The sequence below is a fragment of the Trachinotus anak genome, unplaced genomic scaffold (assembly GCF_046630095.1).
Source record: "Trachinotus anak isolate AG129_WGS33_773 ecotype Australia unplaced genomic scaffold, CSIRO_AGI_Tana_v1 ptg000004l, whole genome shotgun sequence".
NCBI classification, from domain to species: domain Eukaryota; kingdom Metazoa; phylum Chordata; class Actinopteri; order Carangiformes; family Carangidae; genus Trachinotus; species Trachinotus anak.
In genome coordinates this window covers 15483745-15503400 of record NW_027273855.1, presented here as the reverse complement: position 1 = coordinate 15503400, position 19656 = coordinate 15483745, and the positions used below count along the sequence as shown (strand labels likewise).

Genomic DNA, 19656 nt, shown 5'->3' with positions numbered 1-19656 from the left:
TAAAATGACACTGTTTAAAGATGTTCACATAAAGATTACATACATTTAACAAAATAGAATGAGGAATTTCAAGATCGTTTTTATCAATAATGTAAATACATTTTTATAATAAAATTCTTTATTTAATCTAATTTCTACAGTTGACTTCAATAAGCAGTTCATATAGGTCCACATTACATATGGAGAAATTGCATTGACCATAAACATAAAAGAAACCTAATGCTGTTAATATCTTCAGCCATGCTGTGTCTTTACTGTACTCCATCTGTCTTTATGTCAGCTACTGCAACAAAATTAGGCATGTGGAAGCAAAACAAACACTAAGCACAGAGTTAGATGTGGAGAGGATGAAAAAGATAATCTACATACCCTACCAAGCACTTGGAGTGAGCTTCAGAGACAAAACTCCCAAAAATTATGCATGACAAAATAAAAGGAGTAAAGAAATACACCATGAGCCCCGTGCTCTATTTTTAGCATAAACGTGCATAATAAGAGGCAACCAGCATTGCTGAAAGAGCAGAGACTCAGTTACACTTCAGTCTTGACAACCAGTGACAGCCTCTGTGCACACTGCAGGAGAAACAAACCCAATCTAGTACCTACAAGTGGGTAAAAATGCAGCATCTTTCTCAGCTGAAGGGTATCAATTAAAACAGAGCAAAGATACTAAAAAAAATAAATGTCTAACAGTCCTGCAAAACTCAACGTGTCTGACCTGACACACGAGCATGACGTGGGAATCCTGCTGCTGCTGCTTTCATGAATGGCCTGCAGGGGTGAAACTGAGCCATGTGCAAGCAGGGAACTTGTATCACAGTTAGGACAGACAAACATCAGGATTTTATTTTAACTAAACACCAGTTTTGAGAGATCTGAATTTAGTTAAAGGGCGGGTGGCTTCATTAATCAGCGGCATGTGGATTTCTAGTGGCTGGGCGGACAGATGGAGGGCTTCCTGCTGTGGTAAGTTTGCGTTTCCCTTTTTTTCTTTATCGAACTTTTAGCAAGTAACTGTGTCACTGTTAGTTAACCTCACTCTTCATTCATCATTTCCCAAGCTGTTAACACATCTGCCACCTAGTGCCCGTGAAGAGAAATAACTGTGAACTGGAATCATCTACTTGCCTTGTTTATGTGGTACTGTGCTGCATGCTTTCAAACTTTGATTCTGTGTCTGTGTTGGTTAAGAAAAAAAAGTAGTTATTTTTCCATCTTCATTCAGTAACACATTGGGTATAAGCCTACCTGTTGTTACACATTTAAAATATGTGTGTCAAATGCACTATACTGTTTACAATAAGTCCAATACAGCCCTCAAACTAGAAACAGACAAATCAATCCCCTTTTATCCTTCTGTGAGGAGTGTTTGCCAAAAAAAGATGTGACTAATGTTTTTGTAGTTCAATCCAAAAGAAAGAATTAGAAATTTGAAAAACGGAGAAACAAAGAAAATGAATGACGGAGGTAAGGCTGTCAAAAACCCTTAGCCTGAAAACATGACTACCAGAAAAACCTGACTTCTCCTATGCTACAATAAACCCAAGAGAAGACAGAGGGATAATGTGGCCTCCTCTCATAATTTGTTGATGAATATTAAGGATTATTTTACGTTTCTTCATATAAGAGACAAGGTTTTATGTGTGTGTGAGTGTCTGAGTGTGTGATTAAGTATAATAATAGTCACCGCAGCGAGGACACAGGCAAATGATACCCACTTCCTCTCCTCCTCTCTGTACCTCCACCCACTCATTGCTCACAGGCCCCAAAAATGGTATCGGGGGGCCTAAAATATCCCACCCACATAAATAATTCATAAACTCAGAAACCATGCTCCACAATCCCTCCTGGTCTCAGCTTCGCTTTTCTTTTTCCCCCTTGTTCTTTGGTCCCTGCTGCTATTGTCTCGCTTTGTGCAGGTGTGTTTCTACTCCTCTGTCTCTTCTGCAGGTTCAAGTTTGCTTGCTTGTATGAATGATTTTCTACCTGCCTGTCCTTATACAAGAACACTGCAAAACAAGGATTTTCAGATGCGGTCATACAGGTCCACTGGACACACACATACACACACACACACACACACACATGCATACTTACTGCCTCCTTGCTTTTGTTGTACCTCTTGGTGTATTGATTCAGTGTGCATCAGCAGTGGATCACACAATGGGTGTTAACTGGAGAGCATTAGTAGTCAGTGGTTACTACTATTGTGTCTCAGACTCAAGGGCTCATTTACTTTCCCTCTATCTGCTTGGTCTCCAAATGTTCAAACAAATCCAAATCTTCTAGATATTCCCTCCTTTCTCCCCCCACCCCTCATCCCCTCTCCAGCTTTGTCTTTGTAGTTGCCCAGCCCTGCTCTCTTTGGCCTATTTTTGTGACTCTGATGGGAAAGCAGAGCAGACACAGAGTGATGGCAGTAACAGCGTTGGGAGGAATAGGAAAACAGAGAAGCGTGAGTGACTGAAGGAAGAGCAGGAGATCAGGCCTGTTGAGACACGTGGTCGTCTAGGATTCCTGGAAGAAGACAGCGCTACTCATAAATATGGATTGGGATGATGTAAACACACATAAACAGACAGAAATATCCAGACTTGTGTCGCTGGTGTAAGCTCGGACATTAGCAGTGAGATGCATGCCAGGAGAACATCTGATGTACTTTATAAAAAGGCTAATGACTTGAAAAGTTAAGATTACATTTCAAAAAGGAAGAATGGGGTAAATCCTCTTAAATGTGATAGCACACTGAAAATATGTATGTATGTCAGTAAAAGTTGACTGTACTTGAGTCTAAAACTTATTTTTCAACGTGAAAAAGACATTTTTGATTTGAATTCAGATTTTAACCATAATGATAAATGTGTTAGATAAATGATCTGTGGTAATGCAACTGCAGTCTGCAGGTATACATCTGTTTGACTGGAAACACATGGAGCCCAATGATTCAAGCAACCGGCAGAGAGACAGGTTTTATTTTCAATAGCATCAGTAAGAAATGTCTTTAAACAAAATTTGTTTCTTGAGTGTTTCTCGACATCAGTGCACTTTCTTCCTTAGCTGACAGACTGTCCAAAACTGACATAACACTAACCACAAAAACAATCAGTCACACAAACAAAATCCAATCTGACCAAAAGCTTATATTTAACAGCACAGGCCTAGCGACGTTTGAGTGTGCAAAAGTGCAGTGCCACCAGTGACCTGCAGAGGGAAGCCTCTCCATACTGTGCAGTGCTCCCCATGTGACTGTGCTGATCACTCAGGGGCCAGACAGTGGCATCTCCTCCCCAGTCTGGGGCTGAACGCAGGTCCAGGGGTCAGCAAGTGGAATGGGCCAGACACGTCCATTTAGACAGTGCTGATGGGAGATTAAAATGACAGTAAGAAATGCAGTGCATTGATCTTATTTAACCGCGAGGAGTTTACCATTTGACCTGCATTGCTCATATAAAATACTATATACTGTAAGTACTTACTTATGAGTGCAATAGCTGACAAAGTGGTGCAGGTCTATAGCGAATGCAGGATTAGAAAGTATTCAAAAATAAATTCACATTAACATTGACATTAACATTCACATTGACGCTTTGTTAAGCTGGATTTTAAACTGCATTATTGCAAAGAACAAGGAAGAACAACCATAATGACATTGGTAGCCAGCTGTGCGCCTGCTGGGTCATACTGAGATCAGGAAAGGATCTGTTCAAGGAAATCACGGGGAGTAACAATTACAGCGACCAATAACTGTCCATGTCCATATGGGCATGTCAGTATTGTTTTAAGACTTTAAAAATGTGAACCTATCCTTTAAGGGCATTCTGTTGTAACAAAGAGCAGAATGCTCCTTCAGCTTTCTGATTACAAGTGGGAAAGTTATCATAACTGCTGGTCAAGAGAGCATAAGGCAGCCTGGCAGAGGGAAACAACCCTTTTTTTAATCTCCTTAGCCCCCACCCCACCACCACCACCACCACCACACTCTCTCTCTCTCCCTCTCTCCCTCTCTCTCTCTTCCCCTCGAGATAAAGAGTCACAGCTTTGCTTTCAGGACGAAGAAAAACAGGGATTTTGCAAGCGGGGAATTGGCCAAATTAAACGTAATCATGTTGTTGTTACATCACTCTCACATCTGGCCCCGGGGTGATTGCCCGGGTCACGACCGCCGTGCCTGCTGTCAGCGCGATGAGCCGGAGGGTGACGGGATACGCGTTGTGGCCGCTGTGGTGAGTCGGTCCAGTGCGCACTAACCAGGACCATGCCTCCGGCACGGCCCGGAGCGCCAAACTTCCACCAACAACGGCGTCGTGACGGCCCTGAAGGTAGGCCACTGCCCTCTCCTCCAACAGTCTTTTACAGTGAGTGCGACAGGTTCATGTGGGACTGATCGCCACGATGCGGGTTTTGTTTAGTTTTTAAATTTCACATTCATGCAAAAAGAAATTGAGGGAAGGGCTGCATGACTTTTTATATAGCCTACATTAAGGTAAATTCTTCCGCCAGTCTGGACAAACCTATATTTTTCCCTCTCTTATTAAGGTGTATATAAGGTTGGAGATGCTGGAAACAAATTCTAACATTTCTCAGTGGGGTATTTGTTATGTCTGTGATTGCCTAAATCACAGCTGGGTAGTAGTCTACTAGCCTGTAACTGACTCACATTACTTCAGGACCCTTTATAGAGCATCCTGTCTTGTGATGATGCATCAGTTTCTCCCCTTTCCATCTCAGTTGTTTTCAAAGCTGTTTAGGATTGAGTAAATCCAGCACCTGGGCTTGATTTGTTTTATACCAGAGGCAGGTCTGGCATTATGAAATTAAACGGGTATAATAGCTATATGTTTGATGAGAGTTTACACAGCATGTATTTCATGTAAGATTTTGATTTGCAAACTACAGCTGTTACAAAAATGCTATGAAGTGAAAAGAAGAATGTTTTAAATGTATACAGTGGATCCAGTGCACACACTGACAGAGATGGCATGCCGCTGTAGATAGTGTGCAGTTGTTGATGTGCATGTCAAAAACACTGGAATACACAGTAGATACCCCATAATGTACTGTTGCATTTACTGTTTGCATTTACCTCTGTGCCATGTGTTGTTTTATGAAGACATCTCTCACATATCCTCTGGGTATTACCCTGAACTGAGATTCCATGAAAACTTAATTGTTTAATTCACGCCCTAATTTTTCCCAGAACCACTCAAAAGTCCACTGACTCTCCACCCTCCTGTCACGACACAAACACACACCCCATTTTGCAGTCCATTAACAACTTGTATAGCATTCAAGGTGAAGCTAAAATTATTTTATGAATAAGAAATCTTCCTGACGGCGAAAGTTTTTCTTGGTGGGGAGACCTGGTGGAAAGTTAGTGTGAAATGAAAATAATGTTTTTCTTAAAATGGTTTGGTTGGTTTATTTTTCTATAAAGATGGTTGTTTCTTCTTCTGATAATCACCAACCAAAAACTACAATGTAGCATATTGTATTACTTAACATCACAGCAGCAGTTACATTTACATAAGCTCTTACAGGCTACATGCTGTGTATTAGTAGACTTGTTCCTGAGTCTGTGAACTGTTACTGAGACAGGAAGAAGAAGCCTTTAGAGTTCAAAAGTGTACAGTATGTGTCATGTGATTATTTTAGAAGCAGATGTGGAGATTCACTCAATATGCATGGTGTATTTTGCCATCTGTGTATGTATGTGTGTGCGTTTTGTTTGTATGCCACCTGAGATTAGTGATATGTAACAGAGAGTCGGACCAGATGGCCATATTTTTCCCGTCTGGATCTGGCATAAAAAAAGGCTTTCAAAAAAAAATAACGTGATATTTCTGTAAATGAGACAGGCTTAATCCCCACTGTGAAAGAAGAGTGCCAGGGTGGGGTTGGGAAGGGGGGGGGGGCGGCGCAGGAGGGTGACCTGGGTAGGCAGTGGGAGGGATGAGAGTGTGTGTTTGTGTGTGTGTGTGTGTGTTTACATATTTCATATCTTTTGAGGTAAAACAAAATAATATTTAACCTTCTGGCTGTGCACATAATCTGTTAATATGTAATGATATGCGATAGTAAAAATATGTCACTGTTGTTATTAAGTGACATGAAGAGATATTTAGAAAGGGAAACTGTGAGATGGGCAGGTGCAGACATGACATGACAATGCTGGTAAAAAAGACAACATATAGACTTCTGAGGGCAACTCACATGGCTTAGAGTTCTTCCTTTTTTTGCTGTCTGGGCTTAAAACGAAATTAGCAACAATGGACAGGACCTTTCAGTCTTCTCAAAGACAAAATTCCCACGATGGGGAGAGACAATAACACTTGTACCCTGTTCAAGTCAATATCTTGTCAGGCAAATCACTCAAAGACAAGATGACTTGGCCCTGAAAACTTATATTCTCAATCTGGTTTTTACTGAGTGATGAAATCCTACACAAACACCTGCCAAAGAAAGAACAGCTTTGATTATTCCATTTTAGAGACTGTTATGTTCCATGTTTTATCGTCGTGTTGTCTAATTTACGAAAAGCTGATGCCACAAACTTTGGTGCACCAATCGCAATTTAGTAAAACTCAAATCTCATGAGAGTCGGTCGGTTTCAATCACTGGTTGTTGTCAGTCAAATCTGATAAAAAAACTACACCCAGACAATCTCAGTGATGCAGATTAGCTGCTTTTTAAATGTGTTGGTGGGCTAAACCTTTGACCCTGCCTGGGTGTGTAACAGTTTCGTCCACCCAGACCCAAGATCTTCTTGTCCAGTCTGTATTTTTTTGCTTTTGTCTTTTTTTTTTTTTTAAATCCAGACACACCAACTAGCAGCGTTCAGACTTTGTACATATTTATACATATACCTCCTTATACCTCAGACATAATATGTAGAATTGTTCTTTTTCTAAAAGCAAAACATAGGCAGTAGACTATCTGTCTGATTCCATGAAACAGGACTTTTATTTATTCTGGTAGGCCTGTGTTTTGTCAGTTTCTCTGTGCTGTGTCTCTGTGCTGTTTTTAGATGTTCTACAGGAAGTTTTTAAGTTATTAGGAGGTGATTTTGGCTGTACTTTGCTCGTGATGTTGTTGTTTTGTGTGTGTGTGTGTGTATGTGTGTGTGTGTGTGTGTGTGTGTGTGTGTGTGTGTGTGTGTGTGTGTGTCTTGTCAAAAGGCCAAGGGAGGATTTTGGTCCCAGCTGCTGTGCACTGGGACTTGGCCTAGAGCCTGCAGACACACCCATGTCAACATCAGCAGTGTACATCTTATGAATGCCTCGCAGAGAATAGACAACAAACCCGCTCCAGACAGAATGTTTAGATGTTTTATAAATATTTTGTCACATTATTTCATATCTGCATTTCATATCAGCTTTGTTTGATTCAGTTTCACATGTGCCCTTCAAATTTATGTACTGTTAAAAAATTTCAGTCCTGCAATTCAATTATGTTAAAAAAAAAATCCATTCACTACGGGCATGGCTGAGCTGCAGGTAATAATCAAGCTACAGTTTCTCTTGGAATAATCTTCTTTAACCAGTACCACACAAGACACACAACACAAGACAGCCAGCTTCCCCCTCTTGCTGTTCACATCACACTCACTTTTCTACTCACACAATTCTTCGCAAGTTAAACGTTAGATTTCTACTATGATGTGAAGACATTTATAAGAAATAATACTGGAGTATTTATGTAACAATTTTACTTTGCAGCAGTCCCACAACAGTAAAGTGGAAATATTCCAACTAAAATCACATTATTTACCACAGTGTATATTAAAACTCAACAACGTAAAAGAGTGAAGTAAGTAATAAAGGTAAAACATTGTGAAATAAGAACAGTACATAAGGTTACAAAAACACAGTTATAGTCATCAACCAAAAAAATTCTTTTGTCTACTTAAACGTGTACAGCCTCACTTTTAATAGTGTGACACATAAGTCATGGACATGGCTTTCTTGGTGTGGTCTTTGCTGTAGAAGTTGGTTTATTCATGTACATGACTGTGTGTTTGTGTGTTCTATCTTCGCTCACTCTTCTCTTAGGCTGAATTCCCAGTAAAAGTGTCATGGCAGCTTTATCATTAGAAGAAAATTTTGTAGAGAAGGGAAGCAATAGATTGTAGCACACACGTTTAAGCGCGCGCGTGCATACACACACACACACACACACACACACACACACGCTCAGATATAGTAAAAACATAACGTCACCTCATATAACTGCCACACACTGAAGAACACTGAGGGTCCATTTTGCCTTAATTCTTAGTTCCATTAATGAGAAGCAGCGTTTGGCTCTGGTTACAAGAACTGCATTACCAAATGGACATTTGTAATTCATATTTCAGTAAGTGATTTAAAAGGTCAAGAGAGAGGGATAAGGTTATGATATTATAAAAATCTGTTTTTCGGATAATAGATGTTTAATGATTGAAATATATTCTCAATTGCCAACTGTAATACTGTTTGTAAATGTTTTACAGGAGGTTTGTTTGTACTGAATAGAAATTAGTGTACATTAGGTTTGTCTGTTGTTGTGTGTTCCTCATATGAATTATGTTCATAAACAACATCTGCATCAGTTTACGTTTCCATGGAAGTGAGACTGCAGGAAGTAGGGTGAAGTTCATATGGTGCAACACAAAGTAAGGGTGTGGAAGTGACATATTTAACTGGAGGTGCAACTAGCGGTTATTTTTATTATCGATTAATTTGCCACTTGTTCCACAGTTTGTTGATTAATTGATTGACTGTTTAAAATGTCAGGAAATCTAGAAAAACGCATGTTATAATTTGTCACAACCCAGCTGTGTTCAAACACATAGTTTTGTTTGACCAACAACCCAAAATTTAAATATATTTAGTTCACGCTCACATACGACAGAGAAAAGAGTCAAATTCACATTAAAGAAGCTGGAACCACCATGATTAGCATTTAAATTGACATTTTTAAGAAATAATCTTTTGTTGACCAAATAATCCATTTATCAACTAATCATTGCGGCTCTAAGTGGTTTTAGTTGCTTAACCTTATGCAAGCTTTAAATATAGTTTAGTTACATCAGTGCATGGATTCTGCAGCTGGAGGAAGTTAACAATGAACATTTTGCTTGTATGTCTGTATGTTCCGATAGATTAAAGAAATACTGTGTATAATTCAAGAAGCATTATATTTTTCTGTGTTTGTGTGTGTGTTTGTGTGTTTGTGTGTGTGTGTGTGTGTTGCTTTTTGTGTTTGTGTGCCTATCTGTGATGGCTTGCTAGTATCTGTGTTGATCTGACGGAAAAGATCCCTCGGCTTATGGCACTGAGCTTCCCAGCCTGCATTAATCTGCTTAATAGGGTCAAAACTCTGGTCCAAAAATACCAGCTCTACCAACCAATGCCCTCACACAGCCAAACACCCCACCACCACCACCACCACCACATCACAGCAGCATAACAAAGGGTCCAGCACACAAGGTCGACCACACTGTATTTACTGCGTCTTGAAGTGAGAGTCCTGTGGAAGCTCTTTACACAGAATGGAAAGTTGGCCGTAATGCCCACACACTTGTGTGAGCGCACTTAACAGACACACCAACTGTGCTCAGCTGCAAACATCTGGCACACTGCAGATTTATTCTTGTGATAATGAATTATATTCAGTAAAGTGTGTTGGATTTTAGACTTCAGTTTGTGATGAGGAAAGTGAACTGTGGTGAGGAGGAGATCATTTTAGGGTAGTTATTTGGTTATTAAGCAGGGAAAATGGACAATTGAAAAAACAGCAGCAGAGGCAGCTTTAAGTAAAATTGCACACAACGTAGTATATAGTTTCTACAGTGTGTAGTTTAGTGTAGTATTAATATACAGTGGCATGGCATATATGATGATGTATATTAGAGAATGGAAAGGATAAATTGAATGGAAACAAGAGTACATTTTCTATATTTAAGAGTCCGATTAGGATTGTGTGATCAGCTGTGACAAAAGCAAAGGATCAGAGCAGGACCAGCTGCAAGCAAAAGATCACTTGAAAGTTTAATGACGCCACAAGCCTGCATGGAATTACTCATAAAGACAAAAAACATACAAAAAAAAAACAAAAAAACTTGGAGCTAAAGTCAGAGCTAAATGTTCGGAAGACATAATGGCTGTTATACTCTGTATTTGTCTCAAGCTTGATCTCTGTACCTTTAAAAGCCTTCACGCCTTCAAATATCTGAAGTCAGCAGCTTTGGTCCTCACCAGTCACCGAACAAAATGGACACAAGTGTTGCCAGGCATAAATGTGGCATAACTCAGCTCAGTTGGAGGGAGTGAGTGTGTTGCTCTCTGTATCTTATTTCGTGTGCATGATTGTGTGTTTATTTGCATGAAGGTGTGTCTTCACACAATTCTACTTTACTGGAAAGAAATGTAAATTACAAGACAATGCTTTCAGTGTGCTGCACTTTATCTAAACCAGTTCATGTTGTTATGCTGAAACACTGCATGTGCCTGACGCATGTTGGGGCAGTAACAGTGGTGTTGCACTGATTTATATAGTAATACAATGTTTTGATGTCTAAGTTAAATATTTGACATCTGCATTCATCTCTTGCAAAGTACTGGCTTGTAGTTAAGCTAGATCTGCCTGCACATCTGTTCATGTTTACATACATGTGCTAAAGTCACAGGGCTTAGCTTACGAAAATGTACAGTTTCTCAGCACAGCCTGTAATACCATATTTCTGATGAAGATCCCCAAGTTGTCCCTCACATGTAGTTTTTGTTTTCTCCTCAGTGTATGTGTGCCGTGCTTCCCTGTTTGTATCACATGTAAAAAGACTTCTCATCGGTTTCCCCCACCATGACTCCCTGTGTATTAATAGCACAGCAAGAATGGTCAAAGCGCCATGGATTGGCGTGGGCCCCATATGACACCTCCGTTTTACGTTGTCCTAACATGAGTCAAGGTCACACTGCCTCCTCGGAAGCATTTCGTCCTCACGGCTGCACCGCACAGCTGCTAGTGTCTTTTTCCATGCATATATGAATGCATTACACAATCTGATATATATGTAGACGTATAAATGAATACCTGTTCATTATTTTTTCAGTTTTTTGTCATTGCTCTGAGTTTTAAGCTCTGTTAACCCTCAAATCAATTCCTTGCCCACTAATGTGTTTAACCATCCTAATCCCAGACTTTAGCACAGAGCCTTTTTTTTTTTAAAATGTTGCCATTAATTTAATGGAAATTAGTCTTCAATTCCAGGATGTAGACAAAATTTTATTTGAATGGTAAATTGCACATCAGTTTCAATCTCATTACAGTCAAAAGAATTTGTGTTAAAAAAAAAAAATAGTATTTTTGCCAATATGTAGCCTATAATTCATGACCAAATCTACAGTATGCATGAGTCATGGAATCTAGAAAAAGTGTATCATGTGTTTATGTAATCCATCCTGTACATTGATTTCTTTGTTTTTACTTTAGTTTTTTTTTTTTTTGTTTTTTTTTGTTTTGCTTTGGCATTTGCAAATATGCAGCACATTATCTGCCATCTGTTAACATATGTAGATATATAGTACTGTTGAAAGGTCTGTAGTAAAAATGTTAAAAGTCCTGTTCCAGAGAAGCGCTCATGACAGGCTGTCATGATGACACTACAGAGCCTGAAAAGCACATATCCCTGCTTTATATTCCTGCATGGGTACTTTTGATTCACAAGTCAAATTGAGAGTCCTAAACAGGATTTGATCCCTCTCACATTACACAAATATTAATGGAAATAGAACAAGACATGTTGACCAAACAGCGTTGACAAGACTCTTCACAGTAGTTGTTCACACATACTCGTGGAATTACAAGAGTGCAGTGGCAGCTTCCTTACATGCCTGTGTGTATAAATATGTTTTACAGCGTGAGGACAGGGAGGTATGGCTGGGTAAGCCTGAGAGTCACTCCATCGTATCTGACATAAGATCATTTATAATCCCTGAGGTTACCAAAAATACCTAAGGGCCCCTCAAAAGATCAAATTTCCATTTTTCTCTGCTCAAATGCTGGAAGAAGTTAGGCAGTAATTTAGGCCAGGCAACATTAAAAATGCATGTTCTCAAGGTGTACAGCTTAGACAGAATTTACAGTTTAAGTGTTAAAGGAGGTGATAATATAGGAGTTCTGCTGGGTTGAAAGTTGGAAAGGTGGAAAGCTGTGTGAGGTGAGGAAGGGAGCTTCGGTTCCTCTGCCTATGATTCTCTCTCATCATTCTTCCTGTCTTTGCCATGTTGGACATGTTAATGCAGTTGTTAAACATCAATTATGTATTGTGACACTGTAAATAAATCAGATATGGATACGGCCTGTGTGTGTGTGTGTGTGTGTGTGTGTGTGTGTGTGTGTGTGTGAGTTGAGCATGGAGAGAACTGAGGATCTAATCACGCTGTTCCAGTCGACAAGGCCTTGAGCACATCACCCATATCACTGTAAGACAGCTTATGGCAAACATGGCTGGACGCACACATGTGCACACACACAGACACACACACACACACACACTTATACAAATGAACAGTCTTTAGTGTCAAATAATTTTCCATTGTTTTTCTTTGTTTTTTGGGCAGCTTGTGTGGATGCCTGTTTGCATGTGTTCGTGTGTGTGCACGCGGCCTTTGCCACAGCTCTGGTTTCTACTCCAGCATAAGGTTACCCAGTGTAGTCTGTGATAGATTAGTCATTCTGATCCCAAAAGCTGCAGCACTGGCAGAACTTGTGGAGGACCCTCTACCGCCTTTCCTGTTTTTGCTATTTACAGCACATTCTACACAAATGGTCTGTAGGCTTCTTGCTAATAAGGTAAGGTGTGTGTGGCTGTTTATAGTGTTGTTGGTGCTGTGTCTGTGAGCCTGTCTGGGCAGTTTATACTGTAGTTCCCATCACCTACATTCTTCCTTTAACAGAGTCCAGAGAGCAGATTTTGGTCTGCGGCTGTTGAAAGTAAATTCCTAAGCCAGAGACCGCACTTTGCATGCCTTAATTTTTTAAGAGACAGCTGGATCTTAATCTAAACATATCACTCTCAACAGATCTCAGGTATCACTGTTATTAAAGGTAAATACCTGAATCAGTGCAACCATCTTGATCTGTTTTGGAAAGAATTTGTCTTCATGGAGAGTCCGAGCAGTCATACGTCTTTCAATTACTTTTAGAGACAGACATTTGAGAGTTGGTACTTCCCTCTGTTACATTAGGCAAAAATCAAATAATGATGGCTTATTGAATAATTGAAAAAACATTAGGAATTGATCGAGCAGAGCAATATCATTGGCTAATTTCCAGGTATTGATCTAGAGTTTTTGTCAGTGGACGCTGGTTTGCAGTTTCTATTTTAAGATCATGAGAAAGTTCTGGTGGCTCAAAGGGTTAGATTACATCATTTCAGTCACATGGTCAAAGAGGAGAGGAGTGAAGGGCTTGATTTGATTGATCATTTTACATTGTGTGTGGCTACATGTTGCAGTCCTACATTAAAGCTGGCCTTGTAGCCATCTTATTGATTTTTGTTTGCAACTTTTTCACATCAGACGTATTTACCAGTTATAAATTAGCCTTCTTCCTGTGTGCAACATCGATCACAGCTTTTGTTTCTCTTACTCTCTCATCATCATCTGTTTCTTCTTCTCTTTCCTTGTCAGAGCTGCTCTCTCATCATCCTGTCCATCCATCCACCCACCTATCAACTCCCATTCTCTCTCACTGTCACTTTCCTTCTTTTGCATTCTGTCCTCATCCCACCTAGTCCTCCAACCCACATCCGTCTTCCCAACAATTTTCATGTCATCCTCTCTCTCTCTCGCTCTCCCTCTCTCTCTCTCTCTCTCTCTCTCTCTCTCTCTCTCTCTCTCCCCCAGCAGGATTGGTATCACTGGCATTGGTTTTAGGTGGTGACTCATCTCTGGAGTCTTTAATTAAACATCTGCGGGCGTCACCACTCGGTCACACACATATACACACATGTACAGTATAAGCACACTGCATGCACACACAGATGCACACTCAGACAAATGCACACACACACACCTGACAGATCAGTTTACTAACTCATTTAATGTGACCTGATGAAAAGAAATGCAAATTTAAATGCAGAAAACACACAGCATGGATTATTTATTCTCAGGGCTAGAGGAAATTAAGGGGACGACACTTTAAAAAGTGAGCCCTGGTGTCTGGAGGAAGTTAGGCTCATGCCATCGCGGCACAGTCAGTTAATTATGCACTAATGTATGCAAAGCCCCAGTTACCCTGTACTGTCCTCTCCTCCTACATCCTGCTTTGGGGTCACTATAGGGTGTGTTTTGAGTGAGGAAGAATGTGTACACATGCAGGCCAGTGAATGCATGAAGTAGCTTGTTAGTGATATTGTGTATGTACAAAGAAAGAGGTTATTTTTCATAATTTGGGTGAAAAATACAAGTTTATACCAACAACTGGACAAAGTGATCTGAACAGACATAGATATTTTAACATTTAACAAATAAACCCTCCTTTAGCTACACTTACATTCAAATGCTTAGCTGCTCTTTTGTTTTTTGTTTTTGTCTGTTGTTTTCCTTTTTCAGTTACATGACTCATCACAGTGCCTCAACAATAACAGACTGTAGAAAGAACTTTACTACTAATTAGTCCATCTTTCAAATTGTCTCCTGCCACTGATATTGTATCATCTCTTTTTTCTTTCTTTCCATATTCTAGCTGCCTAACCGTCTTCCTCCTCTTTCTTCCCGCACGTCTGTATCTCCCTCTCTCACTCACCTTTCTGTCACTGCTGGTTTCCAGAGAGATGTGTATCTAAGAAACAAGGAGTCATGATAGAACATGTGCTTTCAGACGTCATATTCTATTAATTAACACAAAACAAACCCTTCACCATTGACAGAATCACACTGACTCTCTTCCTCTCTCTGTCTCTCACTCTACAGGTGTTAGAGAGAACAAAGAACAGAGGGGATTGTCGCTTTGTCCTGTTAATGTAAGTGCTGCTGAAGACTGGTACTCTGCTGCCACATCCAGTGACTGAGCCTCCCATCTGTCTATCTGTGTGTGTGTGATTGTCTTATCCTGGGGTCCCAAGGCTTTGCACTGGCTGGACTGCAGCCATGGAGGTGGCCCTGGTAGACTTTGAGAGCCTGGATGATCTTGACGTCAGCCTTGGGGATGAGGTGGACACCTATGCTGATGAGACCACAGCTCTCACGGTGGACCTGCCCCCAGAGCACAATAGCCCAGGCAGCAACTACTGTCTGCGAGCCCCTCAGCTTTCCTCTTCGCCTTCCCACCTTAGTCCTGTACCCTCTTGCATTTGGGAATCCACGTCATCTTCGCCCATTCCACAGACACAGACACTGGAAGTACCCCAGTCCCCAGCGATGCCAACTCCAAGCAGGCGGGGGCGCAGTAGCTGTGCCAGCATGATCTCCAACTGGAAATTGCTACTAAGCAGTGAGGGCACTAAGGAGAGTGAGACAATCTTCAGTCGGCTTGCTAAGGAGTGCTGCGAGGATCTGTTTGTAGATAAACGAGGGCTGTATGATGGAGACCAGAAAGTCATCATCAACATTGCTGGTCTTCGATTTGAGACACAGCTCAAAACATTGGACCAGTTTCCAGACACTCTGCTGGGAGATCCTTTGAAGAGAATGGACTACTTTGATCCAATGAGGAATGAATACTTCTTTGATCGGAACCGACCCAGCTTTGACGGGATCTTGTATTACTACCAGTCAGGGGGTAAGGTCAGACGACCAGCTAATGTTCCCCTTGATGTGTTTGCAGATGAAATTGTGTTCTACGAGCTTGGAAACGAGGCCATGGAGCAGTTCAGAGAGGATGAAGGATTCATAAAGGATGTTGATATCCCTCTACCAACTAATGATGTGTACAGGCAATTCTGGCTGCTGTTTGAGTATCCAGAGAGCTCCAATGCAGCCCGGGGTGTAGCACTAGTGTCTGTTTTTGTTATTGTCATATCCATCATTATTTTCTGCATGGAAACTCTTCCAGAATTCAGAGATGACTCTGACCCAGTTGTGCCCACACCTGTACAATATTTCAACCTATCCAGTGGTTACTCTTCTGTGGCTCCACCTGGTGCGAAGCCTACAACTTTCTCTGATCCCTTCTTCATCATTGAGACTGCCTGCATTGCTTGGTTCTTCTTTGAACTGTGTGTGCGATTTTTGGTCTGCCCTAGCAAAAAGGAATTTTTCCACAACCTTATGAACATCATTGACATTATATCCATCATCCCCTATTTTGTTACTGTGGTTACAGAATTGATCACGACGCCAGAAGAGAGCTCAGGACAGAACATGTCTTTGGCCATTCTGCGTATCATCCGCCTTGTCAGGGTGTTTCGAATATTCAAACTTTCACGTCACTCCAAGGGGCTGCAGATCCTGGGTCAGACTTTGAAGGCCAGTATGCGTGAGCTTGGCTTGCTCATCTTCTTCCTTTTCATTGGGGTCATCCTCTTCTCCAGTGCTATCTACTTTGCTGAGGTAGATGAGCCGAATACACAGTTTGTCAGCATACCTGATGGCTTCTGGTGGGCTGTGGTAACCATGACCACAGTAGGCTACGGGGACATGTGTCCCATTACGATGGGGGGTAAGATGGTGGGCACCTTGTGTGCCATTGCGGGTGTGCTGACCATTGCTTTGCCTGTTCCTGTTATTGTTTCCAACTTCAACTACTTCTACCATAGAGAGACAGAAGCAGAGGACAAGTTGCCCCTGGCAGATGCTCTTGAGGAAGCCATGAAGACTGAGACAGGTACAAAACAGGGTAGCAGCACCTCACTCAATATAGCCAATGGCATCTGGCAGAGTGACAAGGGGATATAACTGTAGAGAGACTTTGCCACAAAGCAGGAGAGAAATATTAGAGAAGAAGAGAATGGAGAGGAAATTGACTGTTATGATTTCGTTCAAAGAATGCTTAAATGAGACATTTTATTTGTACCTAACGATACTAGATATGTTTTATAATGATATACAGGACATACCATACTTACCTCTTTAGTGTCTATTATGGAAATGACACATTGAAAATAACAGACAAGCGAAAGAATTCACTATAGTCATATTCAGGATTGTATGTCAACATATTTCACGTTTACTTTGTGTTAGGACTCTTCCCTTAGTCGCATAGAAGCAGAAAAAATGTGTCATTGTCATAATTCAACATTACATATGTTTAAAGTTGTTTTGATCATTTTTGTCTTATTTTCATTGTCTTGGCCATTGTTCCTAATGCTTGTAACACTTTGCACAACGGCTTGACTGTTAAGATTTTGTTTCACAAGGACTCTTAACACAACTAAGTGTTTTAGTCATAGATAAGTTTGAACCAGACAAACTTATTGAAAGGTAAAAATGAAAGTTAAATGTTTATATGATTGTAAGTGTTAACTGCATTGCAGAGACACTTCTTGGTTCAGCTTATAGGAATGACCTTTCTGCTGCTGGAAAAGCTGACACATCGTCAGATTTTTATGATGAGTTATAGGTTATGGAAAGGTGAGCAACCCATCATGTGTGTGCAGCACACAATTCCTAACCAAGGCAATACTGGAACTGAGATTTATAATGGACAATTTGGGCAATGCCTTTTATCACTCATCTTCAGAACAGTTGCTTGAGGCGTATGGTCTGTGGCACCCAGTGGATGCTGCTGTGTGTGTGCAAAATAATAACTGATAGGGATGATGGCCAATCCTACAGAAAAATGAGAACAAAATTGTTAAAAAAAAAAACACACAAAAAAATCAAAATGCAATTTTCCTATGAGTGTGTGAATGTGCAACTTGTGTATAGTTTCTAGATTATAGCCCTTGCTGTATTTATTCATTTAAAAAGGTATCACAATTCTATTGTATCTATTCATTCTCTCTGATAATTAGCATGGGTAAGAATCCTCCACTACTAATAGCAGTCTAACTGACTCCACATTATGTATTATAATGGAGTGCCTTAAATTACATATTTGTGATATTGTTGAATTAGCCACACATAATCTCACTGTAACATCTACGTTCATCATGCATAAATGCTCCATATTTTTGATTTCAGCTTGGTTAAAAATGTAGAAGTTGAAACCCTTCTCCATTCTAGCATTTGCTTGTGTGTTTAAGTTATTTTCCAAAATGCTCTAAGAAAGAAATGCATTCTGACCTGAAATACAACCTAACATAGCAAAACTTTGTGAGAAAGATTCTAGCAAAATTTGGATTTCCATCAATAAATATATCAATGGATCTTTTACTGAGCAAGTAAAGCTTTCAGTTACACCACATCAGAAATTCATGAAAGTCATGAAATTCATGAAATTCAGAAAGTGAAAGAAGCCAAAGATACATACAAAGATAATACATGGGATAAAAGGGAACTATTGCAGGGCCAGGGGACATTAGACCACAATGTCCCATGATCTGTCTTATTTTGCAGGAATAACAATAAATTAAGCTGGAACAGAGCAATGTGAGTATTTCTTTCATAAGGTTTTTCTGATTATCACAGAAATCTTGGAAAGTAAACCCAGAATCCAGGAATGCAATATTATCTCAAACTGGTTGAGCATACGATCAAATGATATGTATTTGTATGTGTTTTCTGTGTGTTTGACAAACAGCTTCAAGGGGATAGATATTATTATAGTGACTATACAGTATGTCAGTTTTTATGATATAGTCAGTCTCTCATCTGTCTCACAACAGCTGGTAGACTGGCCTGAATTGACCTGTGTCGTCGTGGCTACAGCAGATGAGAGTTTATTACACCAACAAGACCATCGCACTGTATTTGGATGTGGATGTATGATAACATTTCAGTATATGATTTACTGTTATGTGGATGCAATATATTCTGGGATTTTAAATCATGTCTTCTCATGTTTTATGTGCACTGATGTGTTTATAGAAGTGTGTGTGTTTGTGTGTACACGTTTGTGTGTGAGAGAGAGATAGACAGAGGAAGAGAGAGAGAGGGAGTTGGCATTCTTGCATTTGCTCCTTATCTCCATTGGTGTCCCCCTTCAGGGAAGAAAATCCCTCATGTTATATAAGATTTCGTCATTACTTTCAGTAACCTGTCTCTGCTTTCACTGTAATGTTAGTGCCACACACACGGACACACACAAAGATAAAGGTCACAGCAACACAGCAAGTGCAGCAACCGTATCACTGGAAGCCTTCCAGACTACAACAGGATGCCAGTCTCTGGTTGACATAGAGTAGTCTGCGAGCTATTAATGCTAGCCACCATCACCTGATCCCCTTCTCTCTGGACTCACCTCAACACCTCGTCTCAGGCCAAGTAGGGTCCTGAGAGCTAAACTTATGGATTCAGTAAATACCTGAAGCAAATAAATTGTGAAAGAACTCCACATGGTACTCCCCATTTTATTTTACATGTGAAACAATATCTCTCAGTTACCAAAGGGATCCTAAAATAAGCATTTGTTTCCTTCAAGTGTGATGCAATGTGAAAAAGCAACAGACTCCCTATGGTGTAAGAAGTGAGTCTAATGTCTTCATACCAAATAACAGTAAGAAAAAAAAAAGTGTCCTGCATATTCACATGAGGTAGCTGGTGGGCAAAGTGGAAGATGCAGTTTCTGACACAA

At 40.3% G+C, this 19656-nt stretch overlaps 1 protein-coding gene across 1 annotated transcript; it reads left to right on the top strand.

Annotated features, from left to right (window-relative positions):
- Positions 1 to 4180: 4180 nt before the first annotated feature.
- Positions 4181 to 18909, top strand: kcna10a (potassium voltage-gated channel, shaker-related subfamily, member 10a). Its single transcript, XM_071476342.1, has 2 exons — positions 4181 to 4319; positions 14955 to 18909. The coding sequence occupies exon 2, from the start codon at positions 15132 to 15134 to the stop codon at positions 16875 to 16877; it is 1746 nt and encodes a 581-aa protein (XP_071332443.1). The 5' UTR covers positions 4181 to 4319; positions 14955 to 15131; the 3' UTR covers positions 16878 to 18909.
- Positions 18910 to 19656: the final 747 nt, after the last annotated feature.